The sequence below is a fragment of the Pseudophryne corroboree genome, chromosome 4 (assembly GCF_028390025.1).
Source record: "Pseudophryne corroboree isolate aPseCor3 chromosome 4, aPseCor3.hap2, whole genome shotgun sequence".
Lineage (NCBI taxonomy): Eukaryota > Metazoa > Chordata > Amphibia > Anura > Myobatrachidae > Pseudophryne > Pseudophryne corroboree.
The window spans coordinates 645,960,528-645,982,144 of NC_086447.1; the positions used below are offsets into that span (position 1 = coordinate 645,960,528).

The 21,617-nt window shown below is 46.9% G+C and overlaps 1 protein-coding gene across 6 annotated transcripts in view; it reads left to right on the plus strand.

The window, feature by feature from the left end:
* CEP170 (centrosomal protein 170) overlaps positions 1 to 21,617 on the plus strand; it is a 619,381-nt gene that overhangs the window by 485,309 nt on the left and 112,455 nt on the right. For 4 of the 6 annotated variants that reach the window (XM_063917739.1, XM_063917738.1, XM_063917740.1 and 1 more), the window contains exons 12-13: positions 11,062 to 11,317; positions 13,421 to 13,595. In XM_063917739.1, coding sequence (XP_063773809.1) covers positions 11,062 to 11,317; positions 13,421 to 13,595 — 431 coding nt within the window. The remainder of the gene's footprint in view (positions 1 to 11,061; positions 11,318 to 13,420; positions 13,596 to 21,617) is intronic. The other 2 variants (XM_063917741.1, XM_063917743.1) reach the window with 1 other exon arrangement.

The window sequence follows — 21,617 nt, forward strand, 5'->3', positions numbered from 1 at the left end:
AGGGATACAGGCTGGAGTTTCAGGAGATGCCCCCTCAGCGCTTTTTCATTTCGACCTTGCCAATGTCTCTTCCGGACAGGGAGGTCATGAAGGCAGCAATACAAAAGTTGTGTCAACAGAGGGTCATTGTTCCCGTTCCCCCGTCCCAATGGGGGGAGGGGTTCTACTCGATCCTCTTTGTTATACCGAAGCCGGACGGTTCGGTCAGACCTATTCCGAACCTAAAATCCCTCAAGCCTTACTTGAAAGTTTTCAAGTTCAAGATGGAATCTCTTCGAGCTGTGATTTCCAGCCTAGAAGGGGGGGATTTTATGGCGTCAGTCGATATAAAGGATGCCTACTTACACGTCCCGATATATCCTCCGAATCAAGCTTTTCTCAGGTTTGCGCTGCAGGATTGTCATTACCAATTTCAGATGTTGCCGTTTGGGCTTTCCACTGCCCCGAGGATTTTCACCAAAGTCATGGCGGAAATGATGGTTCTCCTTCGCAAGCAAGGGGTTACAATTATCCCGTACTTAGACGATCTCCTGATGAAGGCGAGGTCCAAGAAAAAATTGTTAAGAAATGTAGAATTGTCTCTGTCTGTTCTGCGACAACACGTTTGGGTTCTTAATTTACCAAAGTCTCAGTTGATTCCGACCACTCGGCTGCCCTTTCTGGGCATGATTCTAGATACGGAGTTACAGAGAGTGTTTCTTCCGGAAGACAAAGCTCTGGAACTACAGACAATGGTCAGGGAGCTTCTGAGGCCGACAAGTGTGTCGATTCATCAGTGTACTCGGGTTCCGGGGAAAATGGTTGCGGCGTACGAAGCCATTCCGTTTGGCAGGTTTCATGCCCGGGTGTTTCAGTGGGATCTGCTGAGCTAATGGTCCGGGTCTCACCTGCACATGTACCGGAAAATAAGTCTATCTACCAGGGCCAGGATTTCTCTCCTGTGGTGGCTACAAAGCTCTCACCTTCTAGGAGGGCGCCGTTTCGGAATCCAGGACTGGGTCCCACTGACAACAGATGCAAGTCTCCGAGGCTGGGGCGCAGTCACCCAAGGAAGAAATTTTCAGGGGAAATGGTCAAACCAAGAATCTTGTCTCCACATAAATGTCCTCGAGTTAAGAGCCATTTACAACGGCCTGATACAAGCAAAGAGCCTTCTTCAGGGTCGACCTGTCCTGATCCAGTCGGACAACATAACAGCGGTGGCGCATGTAAACCGTCAAGGCGGAACAAGAAGCAGGGCGGCTATGGTGGAGGCCACAAGAATCCTTCGCTGGGCGGAACAGCACGTGAGCGCTCTGTCAGCAGTCTTCCTCCCGGGAGTGGACATCCGGGAGAGTGGGCTCTTCACCAAGAGGTATTTGCAGAAGTGACGGAGCGTTGGGGAATTCTTCTGATAGACATGATGGCGTCTCGCCTCAACAAGAAGCTTCCAAGGTATTGTTCCAGGTCAAGGGACCCTCAAGCCAGTGCAGTGGACGCCCTGGTGACTCTGTGGGTGTTTCAGTCGGTATATGTGTTGCCTCCACTTCCTCTCATTCCAAAGGTGCTGGGAATCATACGACGAGCAAAGGTAGAGGCGATTCTCGTAGTTCCAGATTGTCCGCGCAGGGCCTGGTATCTGGATCTTCAGAAATTATTGGTGGAAGTTCCTTGGCTGCTCCCTCTAAGAGAGGACCTGTTATTGCAGGGTCCATGCGTATTTCCGGACTTACCGCGGCTGCGTTTGACGGCATGGAAGTTGAGCGCCAAATTTTAGCTCGAAAAGGTATTCCTGGGGAGGTCACCCCCACTCTCCTTAAGGCGAGGAAAGAAGTTACGGCGAAACATTATCACCGTATTTGGAGAAAGTATGTTTTGTGGTGTGAGACCAAAACTGCTCCTGCGGAGGAATTTCACTTGGGTCGGTTTCTCCATTTTTTGCAGGCAGGCGTCGATGCAGGCCTGAAATTGGGTTCCATCAAAGTGCAGATTTCGGCTTTATCTATTTTCTTTCAAAAGGAATTGTCCGTCCTTCCAGAGGTTCAGACTTTTGTGAAGGGAGTGCTGCATGTCCATCCTCCATTTGTACCGCCTGTGGCGCCGTGGGTTCTTGAAGTGGTCTTGCAGTTTCTTATGTCTCCCTGGTTTGAACCTTTGCGTAAGGTTGAGTTAAAGTTTCTCACTTGGAAGGTAGTCATGCTTTTGGCTCTGGCGTCTGCCAGGCGAGTGTTAGAGTTGGCGGCCTTATCTCACAAAAGTCCATATTTGATCTTCCATTCGGATAGAGCAGAATTGAGGACTCGTCAACAATTTCTGCCGAAGGTGGTTTCTTCCTTTCACATTGGGGGTCATTCCGAGTTGTTCGCTCGGTATTTTTTCTCGCAACGGAGCGATTAGTCGCTAATGCGCATGCGCAATGTCCGCAGTGCGACTGCGCCAAGTAAATTTGCTATGCACTTAGGTAATTTACTCACGGCATTACGAGGTTTTTTCATCGTTCTGGTGATCGTAATGTGATTGACAGGAAGTGGGTGTTTCTGGGCGGAAATAGGCCGTTTTATGGGTGTGTGCGAAAAAACGCTACCGTTTCTGGGAAAAACGCGGGAGTGGCTGGAGAAACGGGGGAGTGTCTGGGCGAACGCTGGGTGTGTTTGTGACGTCAAACCAGGAACGACAAGCACTGAACTGATCTCAGATGCCGAGTAAGTGTGGAGCTACTCAGAAACTGCTAAGAAGTGTCTATTCGCAATTTTGCTAATCTTTCGTTCGCAATTTTAATATGCTAAGATTCACTCCCAGTAGGCGGCGGCTTAGCGTGTGCAATACTGCTAAAAGCAGCTTGCGAGCGAACAACTCGGAATGAGGGCCATTAACCAACCGATTGTGGTACCTGTGGCTATGGATGCTGTGGCAGTTCCAAAGTCTCTTGATGTTGTAAGAGCTTTGAAGATTTACGTCGCCAGAACGGCTCTTGCCAGGAAAACTGAGGCTCTCTTTGTCCAGTATGCTTCCAACAAGATTGGAAATCCTGCTTCTAAGCAGACTATTGCACGCTGGATTTGTAGTACGATTCAGCAAGCTCATTCTTCGGCTGGGCTACCGTTGCCGAAGTCAGTAAAGGCCCATTCTACCAGAAAAGTGGGCTCGTCTTGGGCGGCTGCCCGAGGGGTCTCAGCACTTCAGCTTTGCCGAGCTGCTACTTGGTCGGGTTCAAACACCTTTGCTAAGTTTTACAAGTTTGATACCCTGGCTGATGAGGACCTCATGTTTGCTCAATCGGTGCTGCAGAGTCATCCGCACTCTCCCGCCCATTCTGGAGCTTTGGTATAGACCCCATGGTCCTTTTGGAGTCCCCAGCATCCTCTAGGACGTAAGAGAAAATAGGATTTTAGTACCTACAGGTAAATCCTTTTCTCCTAGTCCGTAGAGGATGCTGGGCACCCTTCCCAGTGCGGACTGTTACTTGCAGTGTATTATTGCTGGTTAAATTTGTTTACATGCGGGTTGTGTATTAGTTGTATTCAGCTTGTTGCTGTTGTTAATTCATACTGTTATCTGGTTTCCTGATACTCCGGTTGTATGGTATGTTGTGGTGTGGGCTGCTAGGTTTTCTCGCCCTTGGTTTAAACAAAAATCCTTTCCTCGAAATGTCCGTCTCTCCTGGGCATAGTTCCTATAACTGAGGTCTGGAGGAGGGGCATAGAGGGAGGAGCCAGCTCACACCCAGTCAGTCTTTTCAGTGTGCCCAAGCTCCTGCGGATCCCGTCTATACCACATGGTCCTTTTGGAGTCCCCAGCATCCTCTACGGACTAGGAGAAAAGGATTTACTGGTAGGTACTAAAATCCTATTTTTTGTAACCTCTTGATCTTGCCACATCACTGCTGACTTCATTCCACAGTTAAACTTGACATCAGATACACCCCCACACACATAACCCTCCCACCTGTTCCACGACCACCTCTATAGGATATTCAGAAAAATAAATTTCTGCTGCGGGGTACACTGGGCTCCATAAGGAATAACATCGGGGTGTAGAGTAGGATCTTGATTCAAGGCACCAACAGGCTCAAAGCTTTGACTGATCCCAAGATGCACAGCGCCACCTCCTCTATAACCCCGCCTCCGTGCGCAGGAGCTCAGTTTGTAAGTTGGTGCCATGCAGTATGCAGGCAATCAACAGGGGGGCTGCCATTGCAGCCCATATTATAGCTCAATCCGAAGAAAAGAAGAACTTTTGAAGACTTCAAGGCCTGCAGCTTTTATGCATGTCACATAAGACATCCTTTGCTGCAGCTCCATCACTCCCCCAGCGGCGCTGTATACTCCCGCGCCCTGGTTGCCGGGTAACTACAGCGGAGGCTCCGGTGTCCTTCTGTTAGTCACACACACCCGCCGCTGCCCTCAAGAATCGTTTGGCCGCAGGTACATGGGGAGGTAAGGGGTCTCTTTGGCCCGCTGTTAACTGCGATCCACTGCGGCTGTGGAAGCGGGCCGCGCGCGCTGGCGTGGACACTGTAAAGGGCAGCCACTCCACTAGTCACCGGGACACAGGGCACAGGTGGGTGTTTGTCTCTCATAAAAACCCAGTTTTAATCAAAGTCCGCAGCGCCTGGTGGAGAAACCAGCAGGGGGATAAGGCCTATCCTGTAGCCCCTTCCCCAGACCCAGGGCCCCATTTCAGTGAATGTTCCCGCCCTGGAGCTGCATATCTCTCCCTCACTCCCTGTCAGCCGCCATCACACGGAGCTGCGCTGTTCCTGTGACTGCTGGGGCAAATCCTCCTCTGTAAAGCCGCCTGCTCGGCAGCGCTCACTTACGTATTCTACCTGCCAAGGGACAGTGTTAGTTAAGAAAGAGTGCATACATGCAAGGTTGTGTGATACAAACACCCTGTGATATACATCCAGTATCTACTGTGTATTGGTATATCTACTGTGTACGTATATAGCTATACTGAGTATTACTTTGTATTGCTAGTCCGGTGCAGTTTTATGGTGTATAATCAGGGGTGTATTTAGGGGTCCGAGCGCCCCTGGCAAAGTAAAGGACTGGTGCCCCCTCATGTTTGAAATAGGGAAGGCACGTGTGCCAAAAAAAGGGTGTGGCCACTCAATAGTACCCCAATTCAAATGACACCACAGTAGTGTGCCTTACTCACATTACACAGCACAGTAATGTACATTATTCACGTTATGCTACACAGTAGTACCCCTTATACACATTATGCCATACAGTAGTGCCTATATATATATATATATATATATATATATATATATATCTGCTCGGGGGTCCGGCACTCCATAGTTTTAGACATACAACATCACCGGTGCCCTCACAAGGGGAAAGATGCAGGAACTCGGCGGCGCGGCACTCGGCTTCACAACAGATGAATGAACACGGACACCTTTTCTTATGACATAAGAAAAGGTGTCCGTGTTCATTCATCTGTTGTGAAGCCGAGTGCCGCGCCGCCGAGTTCCTATATATATATATATATATATATATATATATATATATATATATATATATATATATGTATATAGAAAGGCGTGCATGCTTCTGGGAAAGTGGGCATGGCCTCACAATTTTATATTATTATATCAAACTACAAATATATAATCACACACAATTAACAGCCTTACACACGATACCCACAGTAGTCCTCCTTACACATAATGTCCCCAGAATAGTGTCAGATGCACATAATGTCCCCCAGTAAAGTGCCAGTTACACATAATGACCCCAGTAGTGCAGTGCCAGATACACATAATACCTCTGAGTATAGTGCCACATACACATATGCCCCCACAGTGCCAGATACACATATGAACCCTCAGTGCCAGAAACTCATATGCCCTCACAGTGCCAGATACACGTATGCCCCCACAGTGCCAGTTACACGTATGCCCCCGCACTGGCAGATACACGTATGCCCCCACAGAGCCAGATACACATATGCCCCATGTTAATTTTACTATTAAAGGCAGCACTTTTAGGTAGATTCACTTTTAGAGGCAGCAGCTATTAACCCACCCCCTTGTAGTTCCTTAACAGCAGGGATGCCAATTAATGATCAAAGAATGCATCAGCAGCCACTGTAATTGGCACCAGGGTCCAGCACTGCACCACAATACAGACAAGAAACTCTAAATAAACTACACCCCCCAGCAGCCGCTGCTGCATGCTGTGATCATTACTGGGCATCCCTGCTGGTGAGGAACTACACAAGGGTGGGGGGATAGCTGCTGCCTCTAAAAGTGAATCTACCTACTGCCCATGGGTGGCACCTCTGGACGGCGCCCCTCCTCGGCTGGCGCCCCTGGCGAGTGCCATCCTGGCCAATAGGAAGATACACCCCTGTGTATAATTTCTGTATGGTACGCTTGTGACTATATATGTGTGTGTGCATGTAGCTGCTGCGTGGCTGCCATATCGGGTATTTCACTCATCGTCCTACTCCTATATTCTGTAACCTGAGAGGCTAAGTGTGTCAGGTTTTCTAAATGATCTAGGTATTTCACAAGATATACTTGCTATGTATTTTTCTTTGTGATTTATAGTCACCGTATATCTCCTGGATTACCGGTTTGTGCTGACAGAAAGGTCACACTACACTGGGAGTTCTTGCTAGGTATTTTGCTGCTAAGAATTGTACCAGGTTGCCTGATATTGTGCTTCTTATTATGTCAGCTACACGGGGAAACGGAGCTGGGGCTTCTCCCACATTGCGTGGTGGTGATGCTGCAGACATTTTGGAGGAAATTATGGCAGCAGAGAGTTCAGGTTTGGGGAGTTCCTTACCCCCCAGTGGGTCTGTAGCACTGGGGGCAACAAATGACCCACCTTGGGTTACCATTTCCACGCTGTTAAACACGCATGTAATTAAATTGACACCCCCTGTGGGACCACCTGTGCCAATGCAGCAGTTTATGGTCCCTGCAGTAAATCCGCCATGGGCAGATCATATCTCCACTCAGTTAAAGCTTGTGAACCGGTCACTGACTAAATCTAAGTCTCACTCTCGCCCACCTAAGACTAAGACGTCTTCTAAACGGGCCATTACCTCCTCACAATCCACTGCCATACCGGACACATCCTCTGAGGAGGATGGTGCATATACCGACCCCACAGACACTGACTCAGATGCTTCTGATGGGGAAGGGATAGTCAATGGTGGATGTCCCTGATTTGATTGAGGCTATCAGGCTCATTCTTCAGGTCTCTGATGGACCTGAGCCTGCGGCTGTCTCTAAAAATCCGGACAGATTTAAACGCAATAAGGGTATTAAACAAGTTTTACCTCATTCTCAACACCTGGCTCACAAACGTCAGGAATCATGGGAAAATCCGGGAACGAAATTCACACCACATAAGAGACTGTTGGCTCGCTATCCTCTCTCTGCGGAGCTATGCAAAAATTGTGAAACTCCTCCGCCTGTAGATTCTCATGTGGCACGCATGGTAGTTTCCTCTGCTCTGCCAGTAACTACCGTCACCTCTCTGAAGAAACCGACGGATAGACGCGTGGAGGGTTGTTTGAAAGCAATTTACACCCTAAGGGGGGCTGTGCATAGGCCAACCATTGCAGCAACATGGGCTGCTGAAGCTGTTGAGGCGTGGGCCCGGAAGTTATAGGCGGAGCTGCCTTCTAACGCATCTGAGCATGCTCGACAATGTCTCTCGTATGTTGCCACGGCTTCTCTATACCGTAAGGAGATGGCCTCCGATGCCGGGGTGCTGGCGACCAAGGCTGCTACTACTTCCGTTTTGGCTAGATGTATCCTTTGGTTGAGATCGTAGTTGGTGGATATGGATTCCAAGAAAACCCTGGAGGTGCTTCCTTTCAAGGGAGACATTCTCTTTGCAGAAGACCTCAATAAGATTGTGGCTGATCTGGCTACGCCTAAAACAGCTTGCCTACCTAGTACGGCTCTTTCCGCACAGAAGGCTAAAAGTACTTTCCCTCGGCCCTTTCGTCCTCCAGGTAAAGCAAAAGGTCAGGCGTACCCAAAGCAAACTCATGCTTCCAGACCTGCAAAGCCCAGACCGAAGCGAGCCTGGGCTGCCCGTCAGCCAGCTTCCAAAACTGACAAGCCTGCCGCATGACGGGGCGGGCCTCCCTCTGGGGAAACCAAGGGTGGGGGTCCGACTTCTAGGTTTTGCCCAGGAATGGTAGAAGACCAATTCCGATGCCTGGGTAAGGGAAGTCGTCACTCGAGGTTACACCGTAACCTTCAAGAATCGTCCCCCTCATCGATTTTGCCAGACAAATGTTTGTCTGGACCCGGCAAAAGCAAACACTCTGTATTCGGTAGTACATTCCCTCCTCACCACAGGAGTGGTAGTACAGGTGCCTCTGATGCCGCTGTTTCTAGTCCCAAAACCGAACGGGTCCTCGCGACCCATTCTCAATCTGAAGTCCTATGTGCGGGTCTCCAAGTTTCGTTTGAAAACTCTGCGCTCTATTGTTCTGGCCTTGGAGCCTGGGGACTATATGGTCTCCCTGAACATACAGGATGCTTACCTGCATATTCCTATTGCAGTGTCTCATCAGCAGTACCTGAGGTTTGCGGTGGGCAACCTTCATTACCAATTTCGGGCGTTACTCTTTGGTTTGACTACGGCTCCCCGAGTTTTCACCAAAGTAATGGCGGTCATGACGGCTACACTCCGCCGTCAAGAGGTCAGGATCCTACCGTAGTTTGACGATTTGTTGATCCTGGCAAATTCCCCAGAACTTCTCCTGTGTCATCTAGATCTGACAGTCCAGTTCATGATTGCCCACGGGTGGCTAATCAACTGGAAGAAATCCTCCCTGATTCCTGCTCGGAGCATGTTACACCTGGGAGCGTTATTGGACACTCACAACCAACGGTGGTTGTTGTCTCAGGAGAAAGTCCTGAAGCTTCAGGACAGGATTCGATGCTTCCTATCTCGTCCGCATGTGTCAGATGTGTACCTGATGGCGTCTCGACACAATCGCAAGGTTCCGGTCTTCAGAGCAAGGACAAGGGATCCTCAAGCAGCGTTCGTGGATGCTCTGTCAATCCCATGGAACTTTCGGCTGCCGTATGTGTTCCCTCCGGTGTCACTACTGCCCAGAGTAATACGGAAGTTCAAGCAAGAAGGAGGAACCTACTTCTGATCGCTCCAGCGTGGCCCAGACGGCACTGGTTCTCCGATCTACAGGGCCTCTTGCTAGATCGTTCCCTTCTACTTCCACAACGACCAGATCTCCTTGTTCAGGGCCCTTGTGTTTACCAGAACTTGGCCCGTCTGGCTTTGACGGCATGGCTCTTGAGGCTTCCATCTTGAGGGCCAGGGGTTTTTCTGAGGCGGTCGTTCAAACTATGTTGAAGGCCCGTAAGCTGGCTTGTGCTCAGAGTTACTATAGGGTCTGGAATGCTTACTTTACTTGGTGTGCGTCTCACAATCATGACATTTTCAAGTTTAGCACGGCCAAACTGTTGGCCTTCCTGCAACAGGGCCTAGACTTAGGCCTTCGTCTGGCCTCCCTCAAGGTTCACATTTCTGCCTTGTCGGTTTGGTTTCAGAGAAAGATTGCTGCCCTTCCTGATGTTCATACATTCACCCAGGGCGTGTTGCGAATTCAGCCTCCTTATGTACCGCCTGTGGCCCCTTGGGATCTGTCCGTGGTTCTGGAGGCCTTTCAAGAGTCTCCGTTTGAACCTCTTGCGTCTGCGGACCATAATTGCCTCTCCCTTAAGGTTTTGTTTTTGCTGGCTTTCGCTTCAGCTAGACGGGTCTCGGACTTGGGTGCCTTATCCTGTAAGTCACCCCATTTGATTTTTCACCGTGACCGGGCGGTTCTTAGAACGCGACCGGGTTATTTACCGGAAGGTGGCGTCTTCCTTCCACCTTAACCAGGAGATTGTGGTTCCAGCCTTTAATTCTCCTGAGTTGTCTTCCAAAGAGCGGTCTTTGGATGTGGTACGGTCTCTCCGTATCTATGTGAAGAGAACCTCCTCCATTAGGAAATCTGATTCTCTTTTTGTACTGTTTGATTTTCACAAAAGTGGCTGGCCTGCTTCCAAGCAGATCCTGGCCAGATGGATTAGAATGGTGATTGCACATGCTTATGTACAGGCTGGTCGTCCAGCTCCTGCTACCATCAAAGCGCATTCTACTCGGTCGGTTGGATCTTCTTGGGCGGCCCACCGTGGTGCGACCCTTGAACAATTGTGCAAGGAGGCTACGTGGTCCTCAGGGAACACGTTCATAAGGTTCTATGCCTTCTATACTTCCGCCTCCCAGGATGCTTCCTTTGGAAGCGGGGTTCTTGTGCTGGCTACAGTGTGTTCCCTCCCATAAGGAACTGCTTTAGGACATCCCCGATGTTATTCCTTGTGGAGCCCAGTGTTCCCTGCAGCAGAAAACGAGATTTATGGTAAGAACTTACCGTTGTTGTTAAATCTCTTTCTGCGAGGTACACTGGGCTCCACAAGATGCCCACCCTGACTCACTTAGCTTCCTTGGGTTGGTGTGGCATAGCCGCTGACACCCTCTCCTATGGTGAGTATGTGGTGTAATTGGCTACGAGCGATTGTCTTCTCTGATACTTGATACTGCATTGGGCTGGTTAACAAAACTGAGCTCCTGTGCATGGAGGCGGGGTTATAGAGGAGGCGGCGCTGTGCATCTTGGGAACAGTCAAAGCTTTGAGTCGGTCGGTGCCTCGGATCAAGATCCTACTCTACACCCCGATGTTATTCCTTGTGGAGCCCAGTGTACCTCGCAGAAAGAGATTTAACAACGGTAAGTTCTTACCATAAATCTCGTCATAAATATGATCTGCTGAATGGATTTAGAATCATATACATGGGATACAGAAAATAACTGTAGCACTATAGTTAATGGTAAGCCTCGCAAATAAACTTAGTGACTCTTTTATAATAGCTGGGTAAAGTTCTGCAACTAGAATATCCATAAATATTTTCCTTGCATTTATATAAGGAGAGATTTTCAAAATTATTATTAGTGTGACTTAGATGATTTTTCTTGGACAATATTTAATAATATATATATATTTTATTTCCATATTACAACAAATAATAAACAGCCAATACCCGATGGAGACGGATTCCTCCTGAGTATGCTTCTACTTCGGAAGATGAGTTTGGATCTAAACTTAACTCTCCTAAACCCACTCGACTACGTGCCTCTCCAACCATTAAAGTTCAGCGATCACAAGGTACTGGAAATAGCCCCGTTATAGCGCAATCAACAGCTTTAAATGTCTCAACATTTAAACATAAAGCAAAAGAACAGGAAGATTATATCCGTGACTGGACGGCACATCGTGAGGAAATAGCACGGTAAGGGCCTATATTTTAAATGTTCAATAAAACCATCAAGCTTTTAACCATTATAAATATACAGTATATATTATATAAATGCCTACACCACAAAACCTGAATAATATTTTTAATGTGCATCAAGCAGAACTTTTTTCAAAATAATCAAATATCACCAAAATGCATACACATTACTACAGTTTCTAACACTACCACTGTCTTGATTCCATTACTGAGCAGCAGGAATTTACCTTGCAAGACGGAGTAGTCTGAGTAGTCACAAATCTGTACAAAAGAGAAGGTCTGAACTTTTTTGTGAAATTAGTGTTTTTATACTGAAAGCAATTTGTTTTGTTTTTAAAAGCAACAAGACAAACTATAACAGTCTGTCTAAAATACTGCTGAATAATGAAAGGCCATTATCGCAATCTTTATTTGATCTATTTTGGCATATGTGTACATATTAAAGCACTTCCTTCAAATGTCTGCATCTTCACAAGGCCTTAGCTGAAAATAGCCAGAAAAGGCATCATGCATGTAGGTCAAACACTGGAGGGGGGTACAAGCTAGGGAAGCCAATCCAAGGATCCTAGCTATTTTTACGGTCCAAAATTACCTGGAATTATAAACATTAAAACCTGGGTATTACGGGAGTCAGAAGTGGATTGTGCGGGGACAGTGGGATAATTCTTATCTTTTCGGTTCCAATCCTCTCAGACTCTCCCAGCAGCTCATAGAAAAGATGGCAGTCCCATAATACAGTTCCTGTCTATCACTGATAGACTGGGAGCGCACTGCACGGTGACTTCATCACTATGCGGCGCACTCCCAGTCAGTCAGTGACTCCAGCTCTTCTACTGCGGCTGAGCCTGAGAGAGGACCGGCAACTTATCTGCCAACAATAGAAACGCTTTCTGACCACTGTGTGACTAAGGTAAGTGTAAGGGAAAGAGAGAGAGGGATGTCAGAGGGAACAAGGAAGAAGGAAAGCAAGGTGGAGGAGGTGGCACACTGGGGGGAAGACTTGCAGAGAAGATGGGAGAAATGGATGGATGGCAGAGAGGACAGGAGGAGACAATGGATGCCACAGAGGACCGTTGGGAAAGATGGGTGCCACTGAGTTTAGGAGGGGAAGATGGATGCCCCAGAGGACAGGAGGGAAAGATTGATGGCAGAGAGAACAGGAGGAGACAGTGGATGCCACAGAGGACAGGTAGGGAAGATGGGTTCCACAGAATTTAGGAGGGGAAGATGGATGCCCCAGAGGACAGGAGGGAAAGATTGATGGCTGAAGAGGACAGGAGAGGAAGATGGATGGCAGAGACTAACAGCGGATCAATGTGCAGTCACTCAGTAGGACCTTAGAAAACTGACAGAATAAGAATACAGTGAATCCCAGGATCAAGATTTTTTCAATCCCAATTTTCGAAATTACAAAAATGAGGTAGAGTTGGCATTACCCTATGAATTGCGCTTTGTGAGGGATCTGATCAGATCCCTCCCAACAAGCTCCACGGCTGCTGCATCCTTCTGCGCATGCACAGACGGACTCCCAGGTCATAAACTCCGAAGTACAGGGATCGGAGCCCATCACGAAGGACAGCTCTCATCAATAGAGCTGTCCTTTGCGATACTAATCTCATATGTTAGTGCATATGCGATTAGTATCAATGCGATGTGTGGCAGGATGTACACCTTGTTAGCTTGTGGTTACTTGGGTATTTAATGAGGCTCCAGCAGTTATTAAGTGTACAAGCTCTAAATTGCATTGTTTTAACATTTTGGCTATCTCCATTGTGTACCAGTTAAATCATAGATTTTATTATTATTTATTACCAGTTATTTATATAGTGCACACATATTCCGAAGAGAATATTTGGCCATTCACCTCAGTCCCTGCCCCAGTGGAGCTTACAAGCGATATTCCCTATCACATGTACATGCACACACATTCACACTAGGGTTAATTTTGTTGGGAGACAATTAACCTACCAGTATATTTTTGGATTGTGGGATTCCTTGCTTTGATAAGCTTTTCTTTTCTTATTCTGCACATTGTAGAGATATCTTACAACTTATAGCAAATCACTTATTTGCCATCAATTGTCAAATGACCTTTTGCAGGATCAGCCAAGATTTGGCTCTCATTGCTCGGGAAATAAATGACGTTGCAGGGGAAATAGATTCAGTGACTTCATCCGGCACTGCACCTAGTACCACAGTAAGCACAGCAGCTACCACACCTGGTTCAGCTATAGACACCAGAGAAGAGGTAGGAGATCTTCATGAAGATATACAGGTTCTTTTCTCTTCCTTTTGTCTTTTGCCTATAACATTCAAACTCAATTTTTTTCAGGATTCATTTGTTTTTGTTCTGCTTTTAAAACTTACACATCATTTATGGATCTGGTTAGAAGACGTAAATAACTAACTTTAAAAAGTATCCTGTAGATAATGTAGAAAATTGTGTATTAAGCTGCCAGTCAAAGGTATTCAATGTTCCCATAAGACATGGGTCTTCAACCTGCGGCCCTCCAACTGCTGTGGAACTACACATCTCAGCTTGCTATGCCACCGTTTTGCTACTAAGGCATGCTAAAACTGAGCGAGGGCATGCTGGGATGTATAGTTCCACAGCAACTGGAGGGCCGCAGGTTGAAGACCCATGCCATAAGACACATATTTTCACAACTTGAAATGCTAAGCAATTATATAGACTTTCCTAGTCAGCCTACAATAAATCTAATAATGGATAACAGCTCAGTGGAAAATATCAGTTCCATTCAAACATGTACAGTAAGTCATATATATTTAAAAAGAAAAAAAAAAGAATAAAATTAACATGTAGGGTTTAGCAGTGTATCAATTATCTTTGTTTCCTGCAGTCACTTATGAGCACTCTATTGATTGACATATGCAGTCTGTCCAGTTAGAAAGTTAGTTTATTATGTATCTAGTCACGCAGGTACATTTATCCTCTTTTTAACCAATTAACTGTCTAATATTTTTTCAAAAATGTACACAAAAAAATATATTATCAAATTATGTAAATAAAGAGCTATTTAAACCCCATTCAGAATAATTTTTGGAACAAAAATGTAAAATCAAGCTGTATTATTTAAATAATGTGATAAAGAAAAAAAAATCTACAGTTTTGGGAACATTTTTGAAAAAACTGCTTTATAGTTTATAAAAAATAAAACAGTTTACATAGCGGGGTGTGATGGAGCTGTGACAGAGCAGGGGGTGGGATCGGTAAGAGTGGTGGCTGGGACAGGGGCCAGAGGGGGACAGAGATTAAGGAAGGGGTGTCGTTGAGCTGGCCACAGTGACCAGGACACAGCGCCTCATCTCTGTTGCCTTTGAAGTCAAGACTGCCATGCAGTCACCAGTGGGGGGGTGTCTAGGCTTCCTCATCACTGTGGCCAGCAGGGGGACCAAGTGGTAGAAGATTTTCCAGCAGCCACCCAGTGGTCATTTCTGACTTTGCACCATGTCAGGGAAAGCCCAGCCCATCAGATGCAATCACGCCAAGCAAGTGATTTAAGAAGTCATGATCCCAGTCTTTAAATTGAAGCACTAAGCAGGTGTATTAGCTCGTATTCTGTTTTTTTGGACTATTGTTTGTTTGGGGCTTTTATTTTTTGACAGTGTAGTGGAATCACTGAAGCACATTGTTCCAAAACTATAGAGGTTTTCGTAGATTTTTTTGACCCTGTTTTCTTTACCCCTGATTGTTTACAACGCCCTAGAGTATCAGAATTTTTTTTAAGGCACCCCTAGGCCAAAAGTTGCTTATTTAAATTTAGAAAGAAATATTTAATTAAGTAAATTGTGTTTATATGTCATCCTTAGTTTTAGTTATGTGGTGAGAGACAAAATTTGCTTCTGTTTGTCCACATATTTTATGATTGACAGCCACCAGCACTGGTTTAACTATTACATTGACTATATAATAATTGGAATTGGTCATGGACCACAAACCTAAGGCAATCCAGTGTGTCACGACACACAGTTTGAGAACCACTGGTATAGTCTATATAATAGACACAGTGGTCACTATAGAACTCAGCAGTGCAGCTCTTTAAGGGAAAGCTAAAGGTGGCCCCAATCATTTTGGTTCTTTTGAGAATATAATAGTAACTAAGATTGTTCAGTATTGTTCTTCTTGGTTCCACCACTCTTTTCAACATTAGACGCTAATACGTATTTTATCTATTTAATGATGTCAGCTCCAGTCCTCTGTCACTGTCTCCATAATGCCACCCTATCTGTAATGTTAAAGGTTAATTGAAAAATCAGTTTTGGATGGAATGTCCAATATGAAACCTGGTGTCCAAAGATTATGTATGTTGGCTGTGGTGTTAGTGGGAGACAGTGTCAGTGTAGGGAAAGAATACAGTTTTAAATTTCTCACCTCAAGGTGCCCCTTAGGCAATGTACTCATCTTGATGACTGGTAGGCTTGACTCTGCCGCTTATTCAGCCGTGATACAGTAAATACAGTAATCACTGCGTAGATTTGATAAGAAATGTGTTCCCTAAAAGATGTTTCAATTGCAGAGTTTTATAGAAAACAGTGCGTCTGTTACATAGACTATACCATATGCTTTGTCTAGCTAGTATACGTCTACTGTACAGCCACTGTATATGTTACTCTAGTAACTATGCACTCTGTACGTAGCCAGTACACATCCAGTACATTGATACTATCCACTGAATTGACTCCATGTTTTTTTTTTACACATGCTTGTGAAACCATTATATAGCCACTTCCCTATTCATTGTAAAGTCATTATGCATCCACTTACAAATTTAGCAGGATAGACAGTGTCATCCATCATTATGTTCACTATTCATCCCCTGAATAGCCAAACTTCTGCATTTAGGATATAGTTAGTACATCTACCGCACATAGGACCTGATTCAATAAGGATTGCAAATTCCGCTAAGTAGCAGAATTTGCAATCCTTGGAATCGCATGCTGGGGGCCGCCCATCGCAAGGCAAGGCACCGCAAATTTCTGCTTGATCTCAAAAAATTGGATAGCCTCCTGCTGGCGCAGCCTGACTGCGCCCGCAGGAGTCCCGCTGCCATTTTTCTGATTGCAGTGGCTGCGTGTGACATCGCGTTCACGCCCCATCTGTGCCGCCACGCCCCGTTTTGAAACCACACCCCTGCATTGCTCCGTCTCCGCCTAAGGTAGTAGTCACATATCTGCACTTGGCCTTCACAGCAACTCACACAACTTATGGTGGAGGGTAGGAAATTGCAGCGCAAAGAATTTTAGCTGATGCTAAATGCCTGGGTTAGGGGGCTTCTCTGACGGGTTTCATCTCTGCTCTTGTGGGGTTAAGCTGGGATCACACTGTTTTGTCCTCCCTAAGGACTTATCCCCTCTGCTGTCATCTTTTCTATGTTAACTCCTTCTGTCTTGCTTCCTGCTCTCTATCCATCTGTTTGTGTGAGTTTTCTGTTAATCGAATACTTATTGCAAAATCTATATCTTTGCTGTAATAAATTTCTTACTATTATTGTGTTGGATGCTTGTTGCTGCTCATCCCTAATGTATATAATACCCACTTCCCACACTGTATATACACCTTACATCCTCTGTATTGTTATGATGGCATTCTGGGCACAGTTTAGTGCTTGTGTTCTGTAGTAGCGTCCACATTTTCTTTGGAGGCATTAATCATCCACTGTGTAGATACAGGAGCATCAATACCACTGCTACTACCATATCCCATATATAACCACTGTTACATCTCCTGACTTACATCATTCACCCACTACAACATCCACAGAGGTAATCATATGTACTCTTTAGTTATTATGAATTCACTGTATTGCCCCTATGCATCTGTTATACAGTTATTACATCTTCCGTTTTATAAATATTACAGCTTTAGCCAAAGTGCATCCAGCGTAGCCACCATTATATTCAGTGAACAGGCTCTATGTAGGCACCTACAGTATATATCCACTGTGCATGCACTGTACAGTCAAACTGTGATCAGTTTTATAATCACTATTCACCCACTATGTGCCCACACTACACAGACAATATTTAGTAGTCATCCATTTCATTAGCCTCCACGAAGAATCAATCTATTTAGAACATCTGGGTACCAATATTTCTCTAGCATCCATAAGGGATATTGGGGAGACTTAGTATGATGGGGTATAGACAGTGTCCAAAGGAGCCGGTGCACTTTAAATTTCTTCACTGGGTGTGCTGGCTCCTCCCCTCTATGCCCCCTCCCACAGGCAGTTTAGAAAAAGTGGCCTCAGGAGAGGATGCACTTCTCTGCACTTCCAGAGAGTTCTCTTCAATTTAATTTCAATCTTTTATTTTCTGCAGCGGGGTACACCGTGTTCCACAGGGAATATATCGGGGTGTAGAGATGGATCTTGATCCAGTGGCACCAACAGGCTAAAGCTTTAGACTGTTCCATGATGCATTGCGGGGCTTCCTCTATAACCCCGCCTCCAGGCACTGTGAGCTCAATTTTAGAGTTGGTGCCTGCATGAAGCAGGTCACTTAACAGGGAGGCTGCACTAGGCAGCCCTGAAAAAGCTTTTTAGAAGACTTCAAGCGCTGCAGCACTCCATATGTCAGTGTGACATACTGTGCTGCGGCTCCATAACCTCCCTAGCGGCATCGCATACTCCCGCTGGCTCTGTTCCCGGGTACTTGCGGCGGAGACGCTCTAGTTCTAGGCACACGGTCGCAGATGCTCTCCTAGTTTGCGTGGCTGCTTCAGAAGGGAGGAGGTAAGAGGGTCCCCCAGGCGGAACCCGCCATTATATCGCGTTTTGATCACAGCCAGCGGGAGTATGCGAGTTCCGATCACAGTCAAGGAAGATGGACTGCGATGCTGGCGTGGACACTGTTACCGAGCAGAGACTCCATTATATCCACCAGGGCATAGGAGTACAGGTCGGATATACTAATATCCATTTTAATAAGACTCCATAGTACCAGGTGGTGAAGTCCAGCATAGGAGAGCCGGCGCTTGACCTGTAGCCTCTCCCCGGCCCAGGGTGCCATTTACTGCTGGTGTTCCCGCCCTGGAGCTGCCTCACACTCTCCCTCACTCCCTGACTGAGACACTGGGCGGCATTTTCTAAAATAGATGTGACTGGTCTCCGGGACTGCAGGGCAAGGTCTCCTTTGTAAACCTGTACATCAGCGCTGTGGTTTTTTTAAGTATTCTACTACATGTTGATAATACTGTAAGACAGCATTAGTTAAGAACAAGTGTACCTGTGGCAGAATATTTTGTACGAGTATTCTGATATATACATCCGGTCTCAGACCGCGCATGGTTATTTACATATATATATTTCTCTGACGTCCTAGTGGATGCTGGGGACTCCGTAAGGACCATGGGGAATAGACGGCTCCGCAGGAGACTGGGCACATCTAAAGAAAGCTTTAGGACTATCTGGTGTGCACTGGCTCCTCCCCCTATGACCCTCCTCCAAGCCTCAGTTAGATTTCTGTGCCCGGCTGAGCTGGATGCACACTAGGGGCTCTCCTGAGCTCCTAGGAAGAAAGTATATGTTAGGTTTTTTATTTTCAGTGAGACCTGCTGGCAACAGGCTCACTGCACCGAGGGACTAAGGGGGAGAAGAAGCGAACCTACCTAAGTGGTGGTAGCTTGGGCTTCTTAGGCTACTGGACACCATTAGCTCCAGAGGGATCGAACACAGGACCCGACCTCGTCGTCCGTTCCCGGAGCCGCGCCGCCGTCCCCCTTACAGAGCCAGAAGCAAGAAGGTGGTCCGGAAAATCGGCGGCTGAAGACTTCTGTCTTCTCCAAGGTAGCGCACAGCACTGCAGCTGTGCGCCATTGCTCCTCATGCACACCACATGCTGCGGTCACTGATGGGTGCAGGGCGCTGGGGGGGGGGCGCCATGAGCAGCAATATTAACACCTTGGCTGGCGAACTGACACCATATATAGCCCCAGGGGCTATATAGGTGTTTATTAACCCCTGCCAGAACTTTTACAATAGCGGGAGAAAGCCCGCCGAAAAAGGGGCGGAGCCATCTCCCTCAGCACACTGGCGCCATTTTCCCTCACAGCTCTGCTGGAGGGATCGCTCCCTGGCTCTCCCCTGCAGTCCTGCACTACAGAAAAGGGTTAAAAAGAGAGGGGGGGCACAAACTAGGCGCAGTATATATATATATTATGCAGCTATAAGGGAAAACACTCTCTATAGGTGATATCCCGTGATATATAGCGCTCTGGTGTGTGCTGGCATACTCTCGCTCTGTCTCCCCCAAAGGGCTTTGTGGGGTCCTGTCCTCTGTCAGAGCATTCCCTGTGTGTGTGCTGTGTGTTGGTACTGCTGTGTCGACATGTATGATGAGGATAATGATGTGGAGGCGGAGCAAATGCCTGTGAATGGGATGTCACCCCCTGCGGGGTCGACACCGGTGTGGATGGACTTATGGAAGGAATTACGTGACAGTGTCAACTCCTTACATAAAAGGTTTGACGACATAGGACAGCCGGCTGCTCAGCTTGTGCCTGTCCAAGCGTCTCACATGTCATCAGGGGCTCTAAAACGCCCGCTACCTCAGATGGCAGACACAGATGTTGACACGGATACCGACTCCAGTGTCGACGACGATGAGACTAGTGTACCTTCCAATAGGGCCACCCATTACATGATTGAGGCAATGAAAAATGTATTACACATTTCTGATAATACCCCAGATACCACAAAAAAGGGTATTATGTTTGGTGACAGAAAACTACCAGTAGTTTTCCTGCATCTGAGGAATTGATATGAGGTGTGTGAGGAAGCGTGGACTTCCCCCGATAAGAAATTGATAATTTCTAAGCAGCGTACCCTTTTCCGCCAGAGGATAGGTCACGTTGGGAAATAACCCCTAGGGTAGATAAAGCGGTTACACGCTTATTAAAAAAGGTGGCACTACCTTCACGGATACGGCCGCCCTGAAGGACCTGCTGATAGAAAGCAGAAAACTACCCTTAAAGCTATATACACACACACGGGCATTATATTGAGACCTGCTATTGCCTCGGCATGGATGTGCAGTGCGGCAGCTGCGTGGTCAGATTCCCTGTCGGATAATATTTATACTATAGATAGGGACAATATTTTGCTGAAAATAGAGCATATAAAAGACGCTGTCTTATACATGCGTGATGCACAGAGGGATATTTGCCGACTGGCATCACTAATAAGCGCTATGTAAAACCTTTGCCGCCAGACGGGAGTTATGGACTCGGCAATGGTCGGGCGATGCCGGTTTAAAACGGCACATGGAAGTTTGCCCTAGAAGGGGGTGGAACTGTTTGGGGATGGTCTTTCAGACCTCGTTTCCACAGCTACGGCTGGGAAATCAAAACTTTTGCCACAAGCTACCCCACAGCAAAAGTAAGCACTGTATTATCAGGTACAGTCCCTTCGGCCCCAGAAAAGTAGAGGACTAGAGGCTCATCTTTTCTGCCAAGAGGAAAAGGTAGAGGGAAAAAGCTGCAGCACACAGCTAGTTCCCGGGAGCAGAAGTCCTCCCCTGCGTCCGGTAAGTCCACAGCATGACGCTGGGGCTGCTCAGGCGGACCCGGGTACGGTGGGGGCCCGTCTCAGAAATTTCAGCGCACAGTGGGCTCTCTCACAGGTGGATCCCTGGGTTCTTCAAACAGTATCTCAGAGGTACAGGCTGGAATTCGAGACGTCTCCCCCCCGCCGTTTCCTAAAATCTGCCTTACCGGCAACTCCCTCTGCCAGGGAGGCAGTGTTGGTGGCTATCCAAAAAACTGTATTCACAGCAAGTGATTATCAAGGTACCCCTCCTTCAACAGCAAAAGGGTTACTTTTCCACAATGTTTGTGGTACCGAAACCGGACGGTTCAGTGAGACCCATCTTAACTTTAAAATCCTTGAACACATATAACAAAAGATTCAAGTTCAAGATGGAATCGCTCAGGGCGATTATTGCGATCCTGGACGAGGGGGATTACAGGGTCTCTCTGGACATCAAGGATACTTACCTGCATGTCCCCATTTACCCTCCTCACCAGTAGTACCTCAAGATTGTGGTACAGGACTGTCACTATCAGTTCCAGACGCTGCCGTTTGGATTATCCACGGCACCGAGGGTCTTTACCATGGGTAATGACCGAAATGATGATACTCCTTCGCAAGAAGGGAGTTTTAATTATCCCGTACTTGGACGATCTCCTGATAAAGGCGAGGTCCAAGGAACAGTTGGTAAGGGGGTAGCACTTTCTCGGGAAGTGCTGCAACAGCAGGACTGGATTCTCAATTCCAAAGTC